Source organism: Montipora foliosa, chromosome 4 (assembly GCF_036669935.1).
Source record: "Montipora foliosa isolate CH-2021 chromosome 4, ASM3666993v2, whole genome shotgun sequence".
Classification (NCBI taxonomy): Eukaryota; Metazoa; Cnidaria; class Anthozoa; order Scleractinia; family Acroporidae; genus Montipora; species Montipora foliosa.
This window is the reverse complement of record NC_090872.1, coordinates 10,590,690-10,605,689: the sequence shown is the minus strand read 5'-3', so window position 1 is coordinate 10,605,689 and position 15,000 is coordinate 10,590,690. Positions and strand designations below refer to the sequence as shown.

At 39.6% G+C, this 15,000-nt stretch overlaps 2 protein-coding genes across 14 annotated transcripts in view; one reads left to right on the top strand and one right to left on the bottom strand.

The window, feature by feature from the left end:
• Positions 1-242: 242 nt before the first annotated feature.
• On the bottom strand, positions 243-11,395 carry LOC137999790 (uncharacterized). Of its 13 annotated transcripts, none has more exons than XR_011123015.1 (4): positions 10,654-11,395; positions 9,570-9,627; positions 6,292-6,356; positions 243-288 (listed from the first exon to the last, which is right to left on the bottom strand). XR_011123015.1 is itself a non-coding variant. In XM_068845703.1 (4 exons), the coding sequence occupies exons 1-4, from the start codon at positions 9,987-9,989 to the stop codon at positions 1,018-1,020; spliced, it is 393 nt and encodes a 130-aa protein (XP_068701804.1). In that variant the 5' UTR covers positions 9,990-10,218; the 3' UTR covers positions 440-1,017. The 13 variants fall into 13 exon arrangements, 2 of the variants coding, with proteins under 2 accessions (XP_068701804.1, XP_068701805.1); XR_011123010.1 differs by having other exon boundaries at positions 10,735-11,392; XR_011123012.1 differs by having other exon boundaries at positions 6,292-6,353; positions 10,735-11,392.
• Positions 11,396-13,540: 2,145 nt separating this feature from the next.
• Positions 13,541-15,000, top strand: part of LOC137999788 (Krueppel-like factor 5) — a 2,442-nt gene continuing 982 nt past the window's right edge. Inside the window, exons 1-2 of the mRNA XM_068845701.1 lie at positions 13,541-13,874; positions 14,443-15,000. The exon at positions 14,443-15,000 is cut by the window's right edge and continues 982 nt beyond it. Of these exons, the coding sequence (XP_068701802.1) occupies positions 13,713-13,874; positions 14,443-15,000 (720 nt within the window). The 5' untranslated portion in view covers positions 13,541-13,712. The remainder of the gene's footprint in view (positions 13,875-14,442) is intronic.

The window sequence follows — 15,000 nt, the reverse complement described above, 5'->3', positions numbered from 1 at the left end:
TCGTATAAACTCGAGTGCATTTCGTAATTTATGGTCACCGGTGAATAAACTCGAGTGCATTTCGTAATTTATGGTCACTGGTGACGTTGAAACTCGCTGCGGCATCGCTCGTGCCCACAAATCACGAAATGCACTCGAGTTTATACCACTTCCCATGCATACTTATTAAGGAAACAAGATTTATCATGCGTTCGGCAGTGCATTTCCTGAACGGAAAAGAAAAGAAAACAAGTGGAGATCGTCAAGTCTCATCTCTTCTTTCGTGTTCTGTCGACTATGTTTATCGGCCTGCAGTGGAAGAACGATGCAGTTATTATACTCGAATAGAAACCACAATCGTTGCTCCTGAAATCTCTTTCAACGAGGAGCCAAGTGTTCTTACAAAATATATGCATGGCAGACAACGACGAAAAAGTGTACGACATTATAAAAGCCTTGTATAGCCAATGTTTGAAAATGCGCTCGCCGGAAATGGCGTCTATTTTTAAAAATCGCTGCTGCTTGCTCAACAGACAACACTATGACGTAACGGTTTGTCGCCAGACTACAATACACCCACGCGGTGTCCTTAAACGTCATAGTAAATTTGAAATTCGCTCATGGGAAAAGAATTCCTTGTTGACAATTTTTCTGATAAAAATCAACAAGAATTGTGGCCAAAGAAAAAAACGATGCGCTTGTGGAACAATCGAGTTTACATTTAACAGTTGCTAACACTCCTTTCCTAATCATCACGAAGGGATTAATATTGTAGCTCTCGTTTAAGTAAACACATTGTACCAAAAGAGGATTCCTCTCTTTATTATACGTATTACATCTAGTCAGTTCGTCTTGTACAGTGTTCTAGTTCAGTATTCTAGTGTTAGGACTAACAGAATTCCATCCTCATAGGTGGCGTTTGTATACAAGTAAAAGTCCCTTTTTTTCCAACAGTCGAAGAAATATTTCAAACAACGCGACCACACCGATTCCAAACTGTCATAGACGGACAACTCAGAAACAACCAAGAAACTTCGGCTAGGTAACTTCAATTATTGAAAACAACCCCCATTGCAGACAACAACAGCAAGACTTTAAGGCCTCCTCTTTCATCTTGTATTCCTCTTTCAGGAAATGCAAAATCTTCTCGTCTGTCAGCACTTCTTTACACGGCTTTGAAGATTGGCAGTCAAGTGTGCCAAGAGACGCAACCCCCGCGAAGGGACATAAACTGAGCTTCAGAAGAGTGCGATTATGGCTAAATCGGAGAATAGTAAAATATGAATTTCAACATACGATTTTTCCGATTCTCTGATTCCTCACGTTCTAAACCATTCTCCCATTTTCCCGATTATACGACTCTTCCGATTCTACGATTATTCCTATTCTCTAAGTTCAATAGTATTTTACGATTTTGCCGATTATACGATTCTACGATTATTCCTATTCTCTAAGTTCAATAGTAAATTACGATTTTGCCGATTATACGATTCTTCCGATTCTACGATTATTCCTATTCTCTAAGTTCAATACGACTCTCCGATTTTCCCGATTATTTCTAGTATTGCGATTATGGCTAAATCAGAGAAAAGTAAAATAGGAATTTCGATATATTCCTATACTCCAAGTTCAATACGGCACTCTTCGTGAAATAAGTCATCCGCAAAACAGTAAAAAATCCAAACTGTTAAAAACAAGTTCGAAAACCTCAGCGAAGATCTTCGGGAGCACAGCAAAATTTTTTTAGTTTTCCGGGAAAAATTTCGCCAGCCGGACAGTCACATAATTCAACCGAATTTCCGTCAGATTTATATTAAGAATAATTCTGACTCTAAGAGTCATGATTTGATTAGTTTTACTAATGGGTACATCATTTCTAACTCCAATCCGTTAATATTCTCAGGGCACGATCCGATTCTTAGCATCTTTTTTGCCGCCCATGTTATTTTTAGGCTCCTTGTTTGATGAAATTGGTAAAAAAAAAATTTTAATATGGCAAATTAAATAACTTTATATACGAAGCTTTCTCACCAAAAGGTCAACCAATAAAATCATGAATAGTTGTAAGCATGGCAGACAACGAAGAAAATGTGTACAATATTATAAAAACCTTGTATAGCCTGTGTTTGAAAATACATTCGCCGGAAATGGCGCCTAATTCTTTAAAATCGCTGTTGCTTGCTCAACAGACAACACAATGACGCAACGGTTTGTCGCCAGACTACAATACACCCACGCAGTGTCTTAAAACGTCATAGTAAATTTGAAATTCACTCATGGGAAAAGAATTCCTTGTTTACAATTTTTCTGATAAAAATCAACAAGAACTGTGGCCAAAGAAAATAATGATGCGCTTGTGGAACAATCGAGTTTACATTTAATAGTTGCTAACACTCCTTTCCTGATCATCATGAAGGGATTATGCAATTTTAATATTTACTGTCTGTAAGAGTGAAAAAAAAACTCTCGGACAAAAAGTAGTCATTTTCCTTGCTCCATTTAACAGTTTTCTTTTTGAAAACCCATTAGACTTTACATATGAGAAGGCAAAAAAAGAAAAAACTGAACTGAACAAAGTAACCCGTGAAAATTTCTCGGTTCTCGAAACACCTGAATACTTCCGCGTACGACACTTCCGCGGCGCAGTGGCGAGAGCCACTCGCCTCCCACCCGACCTGGGTTTAATTCCGAGACTCGCCGTCGTAAGTGAGTTGAGTTTGTTGGTTCTCTACTCTCCACCGAGAGGTTTTCTCCGGGTACTTCGGTTTTCTCCTCTCCTCAAGAGCCAACATTTTTTGATTTGACTTGAATATGCGTTAATTATTAGTTTCAGTTTACAGTGTCCCCAATTGGTGCTTCAGCGCTAGAACGTCTAGACACTGAAATAAAGTCCACCTTTCTTTTCGTAAACTCAGAAGAATTACAACAAGTATCACAGTCATAACAAACCCTACAGCTGGAAGGATTACAAGTGATAGTTGTGCAAATTTTGCCGACTCAGTACGGAAGGATAGAATTGTTTCAAAAACAATGTCTTTAGGAAATCGTATTTAAAAGTCTTGGTCTAGTCAGCAGTTGGTCCTTCGTGGGGGTTCCCCATTGACAAGTAAAATCGTCTGGCGTTAGACAGAATATGGCTGGTTTAGGTATGGCCGGTTTAGGTCGGTTTAGGCCGGTTTAAGGTACCTTTCCTTTTCTTTACTTCCGTGTGCCACACTTCCGAGAAGTGTACACAAACGCTTCTTTAATTAATCATGATTAATGGACCAGAAACAGTTCATTAAATTGATAAATACCCGGAGCCTACAACTCTATTGTGTTCGTGTCAAGGCGTTTTCACAGACCGATTTATTTTTAGATTGAATTTCCCGCTAATGAGACTCCGACAGGAGCCCGATGAACAATTACAAGAAATTAAGCTGACGTCATAGGGTCACCGAACCGGAACTGCCTTTCAGTTTCGGAAAAGATAGTCTAAAAATAGATCGGTCTGTAAAAATGCCGTTACATAGGCCCAGTATGGGAGCTGTAGGCTCCGGGTCATGGGTTTCCTGGTCTTGTACAGTGTTCTAGTTCAGTGTTCCAGTGTTAGTACTAACAGAATTCCATCCTCATAAATGCCTTCTTTTTTTCCCAACAGTCGAAGAAATATTTCAAACAACGCGGCCACACCGAAACAACCGAGAAACTTCGGCTCGGTGGTAACTTCAATTATTAAAAACAACCCACATTACAGACAACAACGGCTAGAGGTTAAGGCCTCGTCTTTCATCTTTTAGGAAATTCAAAATCCTCTCGTCTGTCAGCACTACTTTACATGGCTTTGAAGATTGGCAGTCAGATGTGCCATAAAGATCGAGCTAAGAGACGCAACCCCCGCGAAGGGACATCAACTCAGGTTTAAATCAGTCGTTTAACTTCACTTCACAAAAAAGGAAAGTGGAATTTTTCCGGATAGATCCCTAACTACTGCTGATTTATTGGAACGTGTTTGAATGCCACTTTATAATATACGCATGGAAATCTTCGGGAGCACAGCAAACGTTTTTCAGTTTTCCGGGAAATTTTTCGCCAGTCGGCAGTCAGATAATTCAACCGAATTTCCCTCAGATTTATAAGAATAATTCTGACTCTAAGAGTCATGATTTGATTAGTTTTACTACCGGGTACATCATTTCTTCCTCCAATTAAAGGACTTCAATTTGGATTCCGGATTACGGAATAAGCTTTCCGTTTAATATTCTCAGGGCATGATCCGATCTCTTTGTTTGATGAAATTGGTAAAACACAGTTTAATCTGACAAATCAAACAACTTATATACGAAGCTTTCTCATCAATAAGTCAACGAATAAAATCATGAATACTTGTTCGCTGATATCTGCAGCTCATTTGTTCGGTTTTTCTTTTTGTGCAATACCATTGTAACTGAGAATACAAACAAAGGGTAATCTTTTTAGTGTCTGTATACAAAGTGCCTGATGCGCGTCGACAGACGGTCAAGGATTTCAAATCTCCAAACGACCTACATGTTTTAACTCCTCATTTCACAAGTGTTTTAAAATAATACGGAAGCAGTCATTATAAAATGGTTGTTTCTGTATTTCACAACAATTAAAAGTAAAAGGATCAAAGACTGCCGCTTCGGCTTTGCGCTCCAAAAACCCAAAATATACTTACGGACACCTAGAGTAAGCTAGAGTAAAAAATTCCTAACAAAAACTTCGACACTCGTTAATTAACTTAATTTCCTTGCTCGGTCCATTCCTATGAAAGAATGACGGAGGTGATCGACCTACTTCAGCGATATTCCGCTAATTTTCTCAAGAATTCAAAAGTGAGAGGATGGTAGAAGGATAAAGTATGCAGGGCCATGACTGTGAGCACCGAGAAATGCTTGAAATCGGACGGGCATCTGGCAACGCGTGATCGAACAGCAAACGGCAGCGAAATGACATCACGCTGAAATTTGCGTATTGCAAAAAAGTCGAACAACTTGTTTTGTTTTAGCTCGGAGTTCTTGCCCGTTTATATCAACAGATGTCAAGAAACTCCTAAAAACAGATTGAGTAATTAAAATGAGAACATTTTCGTGCTTCAATAACAAACTGTAGCCTGTAGTTTGCGGCTGCTAAATATCTCCAACGAAATTTCTCCGTGAGCAAAATAATCGAGCCGTATAATTGACCGGGATCGATTAGTATGTGTTGATTTGATTTCTATACGATGTACAGTTGACACATAAATAAAGTTCATTATTATTATTATTATTATTATTATATTTTTTATCCCAGCTCATAAACCTTTTATAAACCTTGAAAAACCGCGACGGTTACATCGAAGGGGTTATGTAATTAAGAATACCACAAAAGCTATTGTGTTTCTAAACTAACTGAAGGACACATTCCACTCCATATTAAACGCATTCCAAAGCAGGTCCACCCATCGCCGGATCGCAAAAAAACATCGACGTGGCGAAACATACCGATAATTGCCGACACGCCACCGACTGAGCCCGACGAGAAATGGCAGTCCAGTCCGTACGAAAGCCTTCGGGCAGTGAAAAGTTCCAATAGTTTTGTTCATTCATTTTGTGGTGATTGCTTTTCTTTAAATCAGTCACAGCACCAAACTCATTAAGCAAACATCAGTTGTGATTTATGTAGCGTTCAGCGAGGCATTTTTAATCCTTTTTTTTGGCATTTCTAATCCTATTCGAAATACTTCCGATGATGGTGAAGATTTTCATATCGAAAATCCCGAAATCCCAATGACCATTGATCCTAAAAGGTTTGAATTTATTTTCGGAATGTTAGCGCCTTTGTGAGGCTATAACACAGAATTCTTTTTACATGGGACCTCTCCAATTGTATTGCTGCAGCAGATGTTTGTGTCATGATTGTGTTTGGACAGGAGGAAATAGATGTATAAGCGGTTACAGGAACAAGGCAAGTTCCCCACAGGAAAAGTGTGACACGAGTTCATATTTCAAGCGAAACAACGTGTTCCTTATGATCAACCGTACAGATATTTTTATGACGGTCGGCTGAATCGCGGGAATATTCCCTTTGCTGACAAATTTATTTCCCAAGTACGATTCCTTATATCACTTTTTCAATGAAGTCATCCAAACTTAAACAATAAAACTCCCCACAAATTCCTACACGAAGGACCAACTGCTGACTAGACCAAGACTTTTACATACGATTTCCTAAGGACATTGTTTTTAAAACAATTCTACCCTTTCGTACTGAGTCGGCAAAATTTGCACACGCGAAATGCTAAACACGATTTAAGAACTCACACACACTCACCAACTATCACTTGTAATCCTTCCGCTGTAGGGTTTGTTATGACTGTGATACTTGTTGTAATTCTTCTGAGTTTACGAAAAGAAAGGTGGACTTTATTTCAGTGGCTAGACGTTCTAGCGCTGAAGCACTATTTGGCGACACTGTAAATTGAAATTAACAATTAACACAAATCAAGTCAAATGTTGGTTTTTGAGGAGAGGGGAAACCGGAGTACCCAGAGAAAACCTCTCGGTGTAGAGTAGAGAACCAACAAACTCAACCCAAATATGACGCCGAGTCAGGGAATCGAACCCGGGTCACATCGGTGGGAGGCGAGCGCTCTCACCACTACGCCATCCCTGCACCCCAATGTGTTGACAAATGCAACCAAGGCTTGCTGGCTTGAGATTCGATGTCCTATACTCCCGGAGTCCTGCCAAACCGGCAAAGGATATGATTAAAGGGGCAATGTCATACTAAATTTGATGTTCTTTGGTCAAAACTAGGCAAAAATCTAAATTAGTAGTTTAGTTCACAATGAGTGCAACATTCCTGACAACCCACAGACAAGATATGAAATATATTTATTGCACAAAGAGCTATTCGTATTTAATCTTCGTATTTAAACTGGTCTTTTTTTTTTTTTCAAATTTCAATCCATTTCCATCTCTCCATCCATGGATGCAAATAACAAAAAATAGCTTCAGTGCACTTTAATTGATATTGGCAACAAAAGTACGCCATTATTTCTTGGTCTTCATTGATACAAAGACGTATTTTAGTGTCAGTTTGAGGTTTGACTGACATAGCGTGACATAAGAAATACGAAACACGCTCGCTTTGGGTTACTAATCTGGGGAATCCTTTTGAAGACTGAGTGTTAGTACGGTCGTTCTAACTCTTGAAAATGGGGCACCACGACCAGTGTTCAGTCTGAACTGAATGCGGTTGCATGGCCACGATCAGTCACCTCGGACCGCTCAACTTCAGAAACATTCCTGTTTCAGAATGCACAATTGTTATATTTTCACAAAAGGTAAATTTACTTTGTTAGGTCGCTATTCTGCATGACTTAACAAAACCAGGTATAAACTCTTCTGGCCCATGAAGCAAGACCGAAGCCAGACCTCATTTCCGTACCAGGGCAATCTTAGAAGAATACGTGCAGTCTCTCTATTTCGCTAAAACCTGCGCAAAAATATGTGAGTTGGGTACATGAAACTGCACAAAAGTTTTTTTTTTTTTTTGAAAAAGAAAAACCAAACAAACACAGAGGTAGGAGGCCCATCGCATCGACCGTCGATGGAAATTATCGTTTCTAATAGGCCCTCCGCGCTCCTTTCCTTTACGAAGATTACCGTAAAGGAAAGGAGCGCGGAGGGCCTATTAGAAACGATAATTTCCTTTAAAACTCTCTTAGCACCGGAGAAAATGAATGCCGGTACACGATTGGGAAATAAATTCTAGCTAATTACAAAAAAAAAACACTACAACTGGTCTTCGTTTTAGCAAAAGATGACAAGACCGAGTTCTCTATGGAGTTTTGAAGTTAAAGCAGGATTAGAAAAGTGAAATACACTAAAACAACTACATATAATTATATTTCTTGGCGTAGCTGTTTCTCTTTTGTGATTAACAGTGAGAAATCCAACGGACGTGACAGGAACTTCTAAACTGTTTCAGTTCACCACAGCAACAGGGTTAAGGAAATCCGGCTTAGCGACTGCATTTTCTTGCATAAACAATCAAAAAGAGCAAATAAAAGCAATTTGGGGGGAAATACTTCAATTTAAGTAAACTAAGAAATTTAATGAGCAGTGAAATCCGCATCGACTTGAAATGTATATCGGATTAAGAAATATCTTTCAGCGATGTTAGAATGATTAAAGTGAGCAACCCGAACAAAACTCTTGGAAAAGATTCACGCTTGTGATTCGTAGGTGGAATCGAAACAGTGACCGAGAATTCTGAAGTATAGCTGAGCTGACTAAAGTGTATTTAGTTATACTCAGTAAAATCTGACAAGATATATTAAATTTTAACAGAGAAGAAGTATTGTGTTGGTCTTTAGTAGTTTTGATTGCTGTTACTGACAAATTTGATCGTTTACCTTTTGATCGCCGAAATTGTGTCGACAGTAATTCGGGAGACAACCCGAGTGCTCCGAACTAGAGACGAACTTGCTCCGACCTTTTGCGGAGCTAGTGTAACAAACTCGTGTATGCTTGGTCGCTAGAAAGTAGGTTCATCTTTAATTTGTATTCATACAGGTCTTACACCGAGGACCTCGACTTTCTGAGGACTAATTCAAAGGTATTTTTGACCCGGTTTATGATTATGCAGCAAATGTAGATCTTAAACAAGTGTTATTGAAATCCACAAAGAAAGTTGCGGTTGCGAGTAACCACGCATTTTTGCAAAGATAATTGATGAATAATATTTGTAAAAAGCCTTAAAATGCAAAGCAATGCAGGGCGTTCTTTCTCAAATTGAAAATGAATTATCTCTCAAAAATGCATGGTTACCCCCAATTTTCTTTTTGGATACCAAGAGTAATTACTAAGATCTACTTTCTCCGGATAGTTTTAAACCGCGCAAAAATATCCCTGTATTGGTAAGCATCACCGATAGGAAACCCGAGTATCTCGAGATGCACAGAACGTATGCGCAATAACAATAGTTGGCACCGTCCTTAACTTCAGAAAGTGAGGTGTCAATTAACGGCAAGACTAGCTCAGTTTTCTTTATTCAGCTGATTCAGTCTTTAGTTGAAGACAGTAAAGGCCTTTATAGCTCTTTCGTGTCGAACGTGCTCGCGGATAATTTAGGATTGATTTGAAATCGCTAAGCGCTCTACGACCTAGAAAAAAAATCCTCTGTCACCCAGGGGTATCTATTCGAGTGCTAATGTTATAATGGACTTCCTATCCATGAACACAAGCCGGTGTGAAGTTTTCACAGTTTCTAGCATGAAACCACAATGAAGGAATAAGTAGAATGATGACAAAACTATAAATGCCTAATTTTGTTAACACCGTGAGCTTGAAAAATAAAAATGAATTTTTTGAAGAAGGCTGGAAATCCACATGGATTGTTTGTTATTAATCAAAGTCCAAATATTTCGCAGTTCAGGAATTCGGTATAATTGTTTACACTGGCGACTGCAACCATTTAAACTCATGAATTTTCCGCATTGATTCGCGATGTTTTATTAAATAAACAAATTGTGATAGTTCTTAACCAAACAATTATTCTGCACAGCGGAAAATGATGGTAACATTGTACGTGTGTTATAATACCTGACACACAACAGATTGTTCGTCATTTACAAACTCCTTCTTCCTCTTTTGAGGGACGCTGAAAGAGGAAAACAAACATAAATTTAGTCGCGATCACTTCAAGTCACTGGTTACACCTGATCACTTAGTGCTAAAGAGATAGCACAAACAGTGGGTGGAAAAATTAAGCTTAGTGTTAAATCCCCGCCCGGTTAAGACGCTATTGTTGATTGTGAATAAATGATATTTTCAGACGATCTCGGATTGTTTGAGTTTTTTGGGGACCACAGTAAGAAATATAAATCTGCGGCAGCTTTGTTCAGAAATATCAAAATGCTACATACATCGAGTTGAGTGTACGAGTACAATGTATTGAAAAATCACTACTTACTTTGAACCCATGTTAACGCCAATAAGTCTCTGGGATCCTGCCGAAGCCATATCTTTTTAAGTAAAATTTCGTCCAAAATTGGGATGCAATTTATCTAACGAGAACATCTTGGAAGAAATCTGTAAATTTCCATAATCACAAACCCCAAAATAAAGTCTTTTGTTCAAAAAACACATCAACAGAGATGCTGCAAAGTTATGATTTTGCAAGTTTTGTGGCTCCTAAAGGAGCCGTTGATGAAAGCATGTTAGTTTAAATTGTTTTCCTTTGCAGGTCTTTCAGGCGATTTACAGTCGCCTTTCTTGAACAGGAGAAGGTTATTAGACAAGGTATCTTCATTTCACCAAGAATTCGGCAGCATCGATCCACCGTGTGCGAGAAATTACCAGGTGATCTTTGAGAACGCGCGTGGTAAAATCGCCCACTGGTTCTCCGTTGTTTACAACTTTGATGGCAGATTTGTCAACGAAATTACTAAGCTCTCTTTCACAGACGAGTTTGTCACCGATGGATGGTTTCCATGTCCCCTTACACACTGATTCTGGCGACTTCAAATTAATAACGCGAAAGATTCTTACTACTACGCGTACACATGGTAACAATTATCAGAACTATCGCGTCCGCTGTAAACTTCCAGACGAAATGTTAGGCAGAAAAATACCTGTAACAATCTCCCGCGCTAGTTTAAGAGTTATAAGAATTTAAGGTAATTACTTTGAAAGGACCGATCTTGATTTCCTTGGCTTTCATAATCTGGGGTTGTTACTAGGAATTTCGAGATTAATGCTGATTTACCTCTGCCGTGAACTATCACAACAGTCTGCATATTTGTCAGGCCTTATCTGTGTTTGTATGTTCACATCCTATCCACTTCATGCTGAACGAATCACTCAAAGGTGTTTCAAACAACCCTGTTAGTAAAGCTCGTTCTTTTGCTCTTACACACGCTTCAACTCTCCGCAGCGACTCCAGCATTTTTTCGTATTCAACAAAATTGCTGACGCTTTCCAGGAGGTAAAAACTTGTTTGTTACACGATCCTCACCGGAAAACCGCAATTGACGTCATTGCTCTACGGCAGCGCCGCAGGAAGCCGAATTAGCGACGAGAGATCACGAACACTTCCGAAAGCCACGACAAAAATAGACCAGTCGAAAACCGTGCCCGTAAGAATAATTGTTTGCAAATGGTTTGTAGTCCTATTGAATAAACATAGCTTTACTTTATTGATAACATAACACTTTATTTTAACCAAGACCCCAGAAAGGAACTAAGGTTTTGTTCTCGGTCGACCAAAACTTGTTCTTTGAATTAAACGCAAGAATGTCATTTTTGTTAACCCTCTGTATTTTTAAAGGTTTTAAAATAGCTCGCAACTGTTGCCGATTTAGCGGGGATAAGAAGTGTAACTATCTGTGCATTGATTTAAACGGGCATGCTGTTTCTCCTGACATCTTTCTCGTAGTAAAGAGGGTAGTAAATCTCGATTTTACAGTCCAGTTCGCTGGTAAAGGTAAGCAATTTTGCCGATGAAAAAAGAAAGTTAGCAAGGAAATTTCATCTTAGTCCACCTACAGATCATCTGATGTACAACACATTCACTAGACAGAATAGCGGCTATTCATTTGATAGCGTCAACAGCGTAGCATATTTTTTTTAAACGAGAGTTAAACAAGCACCGATATTTTGCCACTCCAGTGTTTCATGCTTACAGTGAATGAATAAACCGCCGCACATTCTCTACACGATCTCATGTAAACATCGAGACACGCATCGGACTATGAAGTAGATTATTTTTGGTTCCTTGCGGTCGACCTTTCCACTTGACCTCGGGTGACGCCCAGTAAAGCTGTTGCACTATTTCTACTATTATGATCGGAGACAATCGGCAATTTTCAATGAACTCATTATATTCTTAACCGCGACGGTCGGCAATTTTCGGCTCCGCCTACGAAGATAATACACGAGGGCCTCCCAGGATGATATCGGCTTTCGACATTCCGATGGTTCTTTACGGTTTCCTGCCGAAGCATCTCGTTGACTTATCGGCATCTCGAGCGTGCAAGGAGATAGCTTTCGGTGTGAGCCTTGGAATGCACGATAATCTGCAGGGAACATTCAGCAAAATGAATGAAATAGTTGTAGTTCTTTGAGCTTTTGCGTGCTCTATTAATCCCAAAAGTACCACTTTTAATCTCAGTGTTAATTTTAAAAAATTAATCCAAAGTTTGCAACTAACAAAGGATACCTTCCCGTTTTCGTCGCTTTCATCAATAACTGATAAAAATATTAGCCTCAAAGCGTATCAAATCCTCAGGTATTAAGCTTAAATTTAAACTTAGCTGGCACGTGGATTGTTGTTGACTTTTCTTTCATTCATTGTAACATTGGTGCTAACCTGCGATCAGGCGTTATTTAGATCGCAGTCTACATTAGTGCTGGCTCATTGCGCTCTCTTTCGAGGACTGCCGCAGGAGATGCAGCTTATCTCGATTAAATCCGCAACTTCCTACAAAGGGCAAAATAGAGGACCTTCGTGATACTACTTAATATTGTACAATATAAGAGGAAAAATGCATATAAACAATGTGCAAAATTAACTCAGGTCTGCAAGTATATTCACAAATATTTTTTAAGCTAAGTGTTGTTTTGACGAAAAAAAAACCTTGAAACCCTTCGAGAATCAAAGAGAAAATGAAGACAGCAAACGCCTTGTTTTGATTCCAATCAAAACTACAAACAGGCACAAATTTCTGCGAAAGTTTCTGTCAGTAAGATCCTTCATGGAATGCTTCTTTTGGGGGATAAATTACAAATCTTTGATTAGATATCGTGATAAAATAAAGCTAAGCCGAACAAAGCGTTTTAATTTTATCAACAGCAGCCGACCTTTCCTCCATATCACTTAGACAGTTCATTGATAACCACTTGTGACGTCACACTCGTAAAAGATCGCCACTTCCCGATTTGGTCATGTTTTCCGACGATGAGAACCATAACAGTTATTTTCCCACGACCGCACAAACAATAGCGTAGTTCGCTTGAGTGCCTCGATGATTGTCTCTTAACAATAATGACTTGATCACTGGGCATTAAATCGTAGTTTTCAATGCTGTTAAATCTCTAAGATGCCCGTAATTATGATGAAAAAAGCACGAGCGTGCACTCCTAGATTGCTCGGAAGAAGCAAAGATCACCAATGGCATGCAGATTCGTGGAATCTTCTAGCACGGAAACTGTCGAGCTGAAATTACAACTTGTTATTGTCTTTCATGTGTTTATTTTAATAGACAAAGGATTCATTTCAAATGTCAAAATTATAATAATCAAGTTGTTTTGATCGTTCAAAGAATTACAGGGCCATCAGCTATTGTCCAATCAAATCGCGCAAAGATCACTTACGATGACCCCCGAGGACTAATTGCTCCCAATTGACGTCATCACGAGCAGGACTTAGAAATCTGTGAGCTCTGATTGGCCAACAGAGAGTCCCAAGAGGATGCTGATTGTTTGAGCTCAAACCGCAAAGAAGATTTGGCCAACACGCCTACATTTGCCATATTTGGTCACGAAGTAGACGAGCAATCTCTGCGAACTCGCATATAAAGCTATGTCTTCGTACCATTCAAACCAAGATCGGAAATCGAAGTGAACCAGTAACATCACTACTGTAAACAGGCAAAATCAGCGGCCTGTGGGGAATACTCAATCATCTGATTACTTACAGCTGAGAGATCGACACAAGTCAGGATATTATAAACCGATCAAGTCATCATGGCTCTCGCAAGTTTGCCAGTGTCAGTCATACAAGAGGCTAGGACAGTCGTTGAAGGGGCTGCTGAGTGTGACTTGGCTACCACTGTTCATAACTTTGTGCGGCCGACGGCACCAAGCGCGCAGTACACATCCATGGCGAGACTTGACGAAATGCAACAGGTTGGTTGAATTGTTGAACCGCGTTTATACCACACGAATTCCTTCAGCTTTGGTTTAAACGAAATACTATTCACGCGACAAGAAATTCGAAGCTCTTTACAGACTCAAGCGCTAACTGAAGCGTAACCGCTTTAATTTATTGCGGGGACGAATTTTTCTTGGATTATTTTAGATAGAATATGAACGGGTTAGAATTGAAATTATCATGTGTTATAGCGACCTGGGACGACTTCTATAGATGCAAATCAAACTCGTGCCATCCTGAACAATCATAATCGGGCGGGATAGTTTAGTGGTTTGCGAATTTAGATTTATTCAGCACGCTCAACCAAAATTGATTGTGTTGTTTATCGCGTTGAAGTTTTCTATCCCGCAAACATTTTTTAATTCTTAAAAAGTTGTTTAACTTCTGACTGTGGCTTTCGAGTAATAAAGAGAGATTAGTTCTTGACACAACCCGTGAAACCAACATAGATTACTATGAAATAAACAACATCCTAGCCCACGCTATTTTTGCGCCATATTTGACAAGACGAATTTTTAACGTCAGCATATTTTCTCTCTACAGACAATGTGGGAAATGGAGGCATACCTTCAAGGCACAGCTCCTTCGCCACTAACAATGAGTCCATCGATAACAAGAAAGAGAAAATTTCGACGAGAAAGCGCCAACGTAGTGAACGATTTCTTTACGTTTGACGACGATGGTGATGACTGTATCATTGTAGATATTAACAACAACGCGACGATGAATTCGCTCCCTGCTTTGCCTGAGAAAGTTTTCGTGACAGATGTAGACAATTTCGCGCTTCCTACAGTATTTTCAAACACTACAACGGTCACAACAGTTAACGCTGTCCCTATCAATGGTGTAGCAAGCAATAATCACCTTGGAGCTGACAGTCGCGCACATTACAGTCAGCTAAAAGTTGTTCAACCTCCTCGCGATTACACCGTGATATATCCTCCAACGCCGCCGAATTCCAACCCCGGATCGCCAGAAAACGCAACCCACCAGATCTACCTGGGCCCATTAGGTCCTCCTCCGCCGTATACCCCTCCGAACGTCTTGCTGCCGCACCGACGAGGCTCTCCCGAACTACAACGGAGAAGAATCCACCATTGT

What these genes read in the sequence shown, in the direction of transcription:
- LOC137999790 (XM_068845703.1), bottom strand. Translation starts at nt 9,989, where the DNA reads ATGGCTTCGGCAGGATCCCAGAGACTTATTGGCGTTAACATGGGTTCA. An exon ending in AACAATCTGTTGTGTGTCAG is followed by an intron (nt 6,357 to 9,569) that starts GTATTATAACAC and finishes TCGTAAACTCAG; the next exon opens with AAGAATTACAACAAGTATCA. An exon ending in AGGATTACAAGTGATAGTTG is followed by an intron (nt 1,238 to 6,291) that starts GTGAGTGTGTGT and finishes TCTCCGATTTAG; the next exon opens with CCATAATCGCACTCTTCTGA.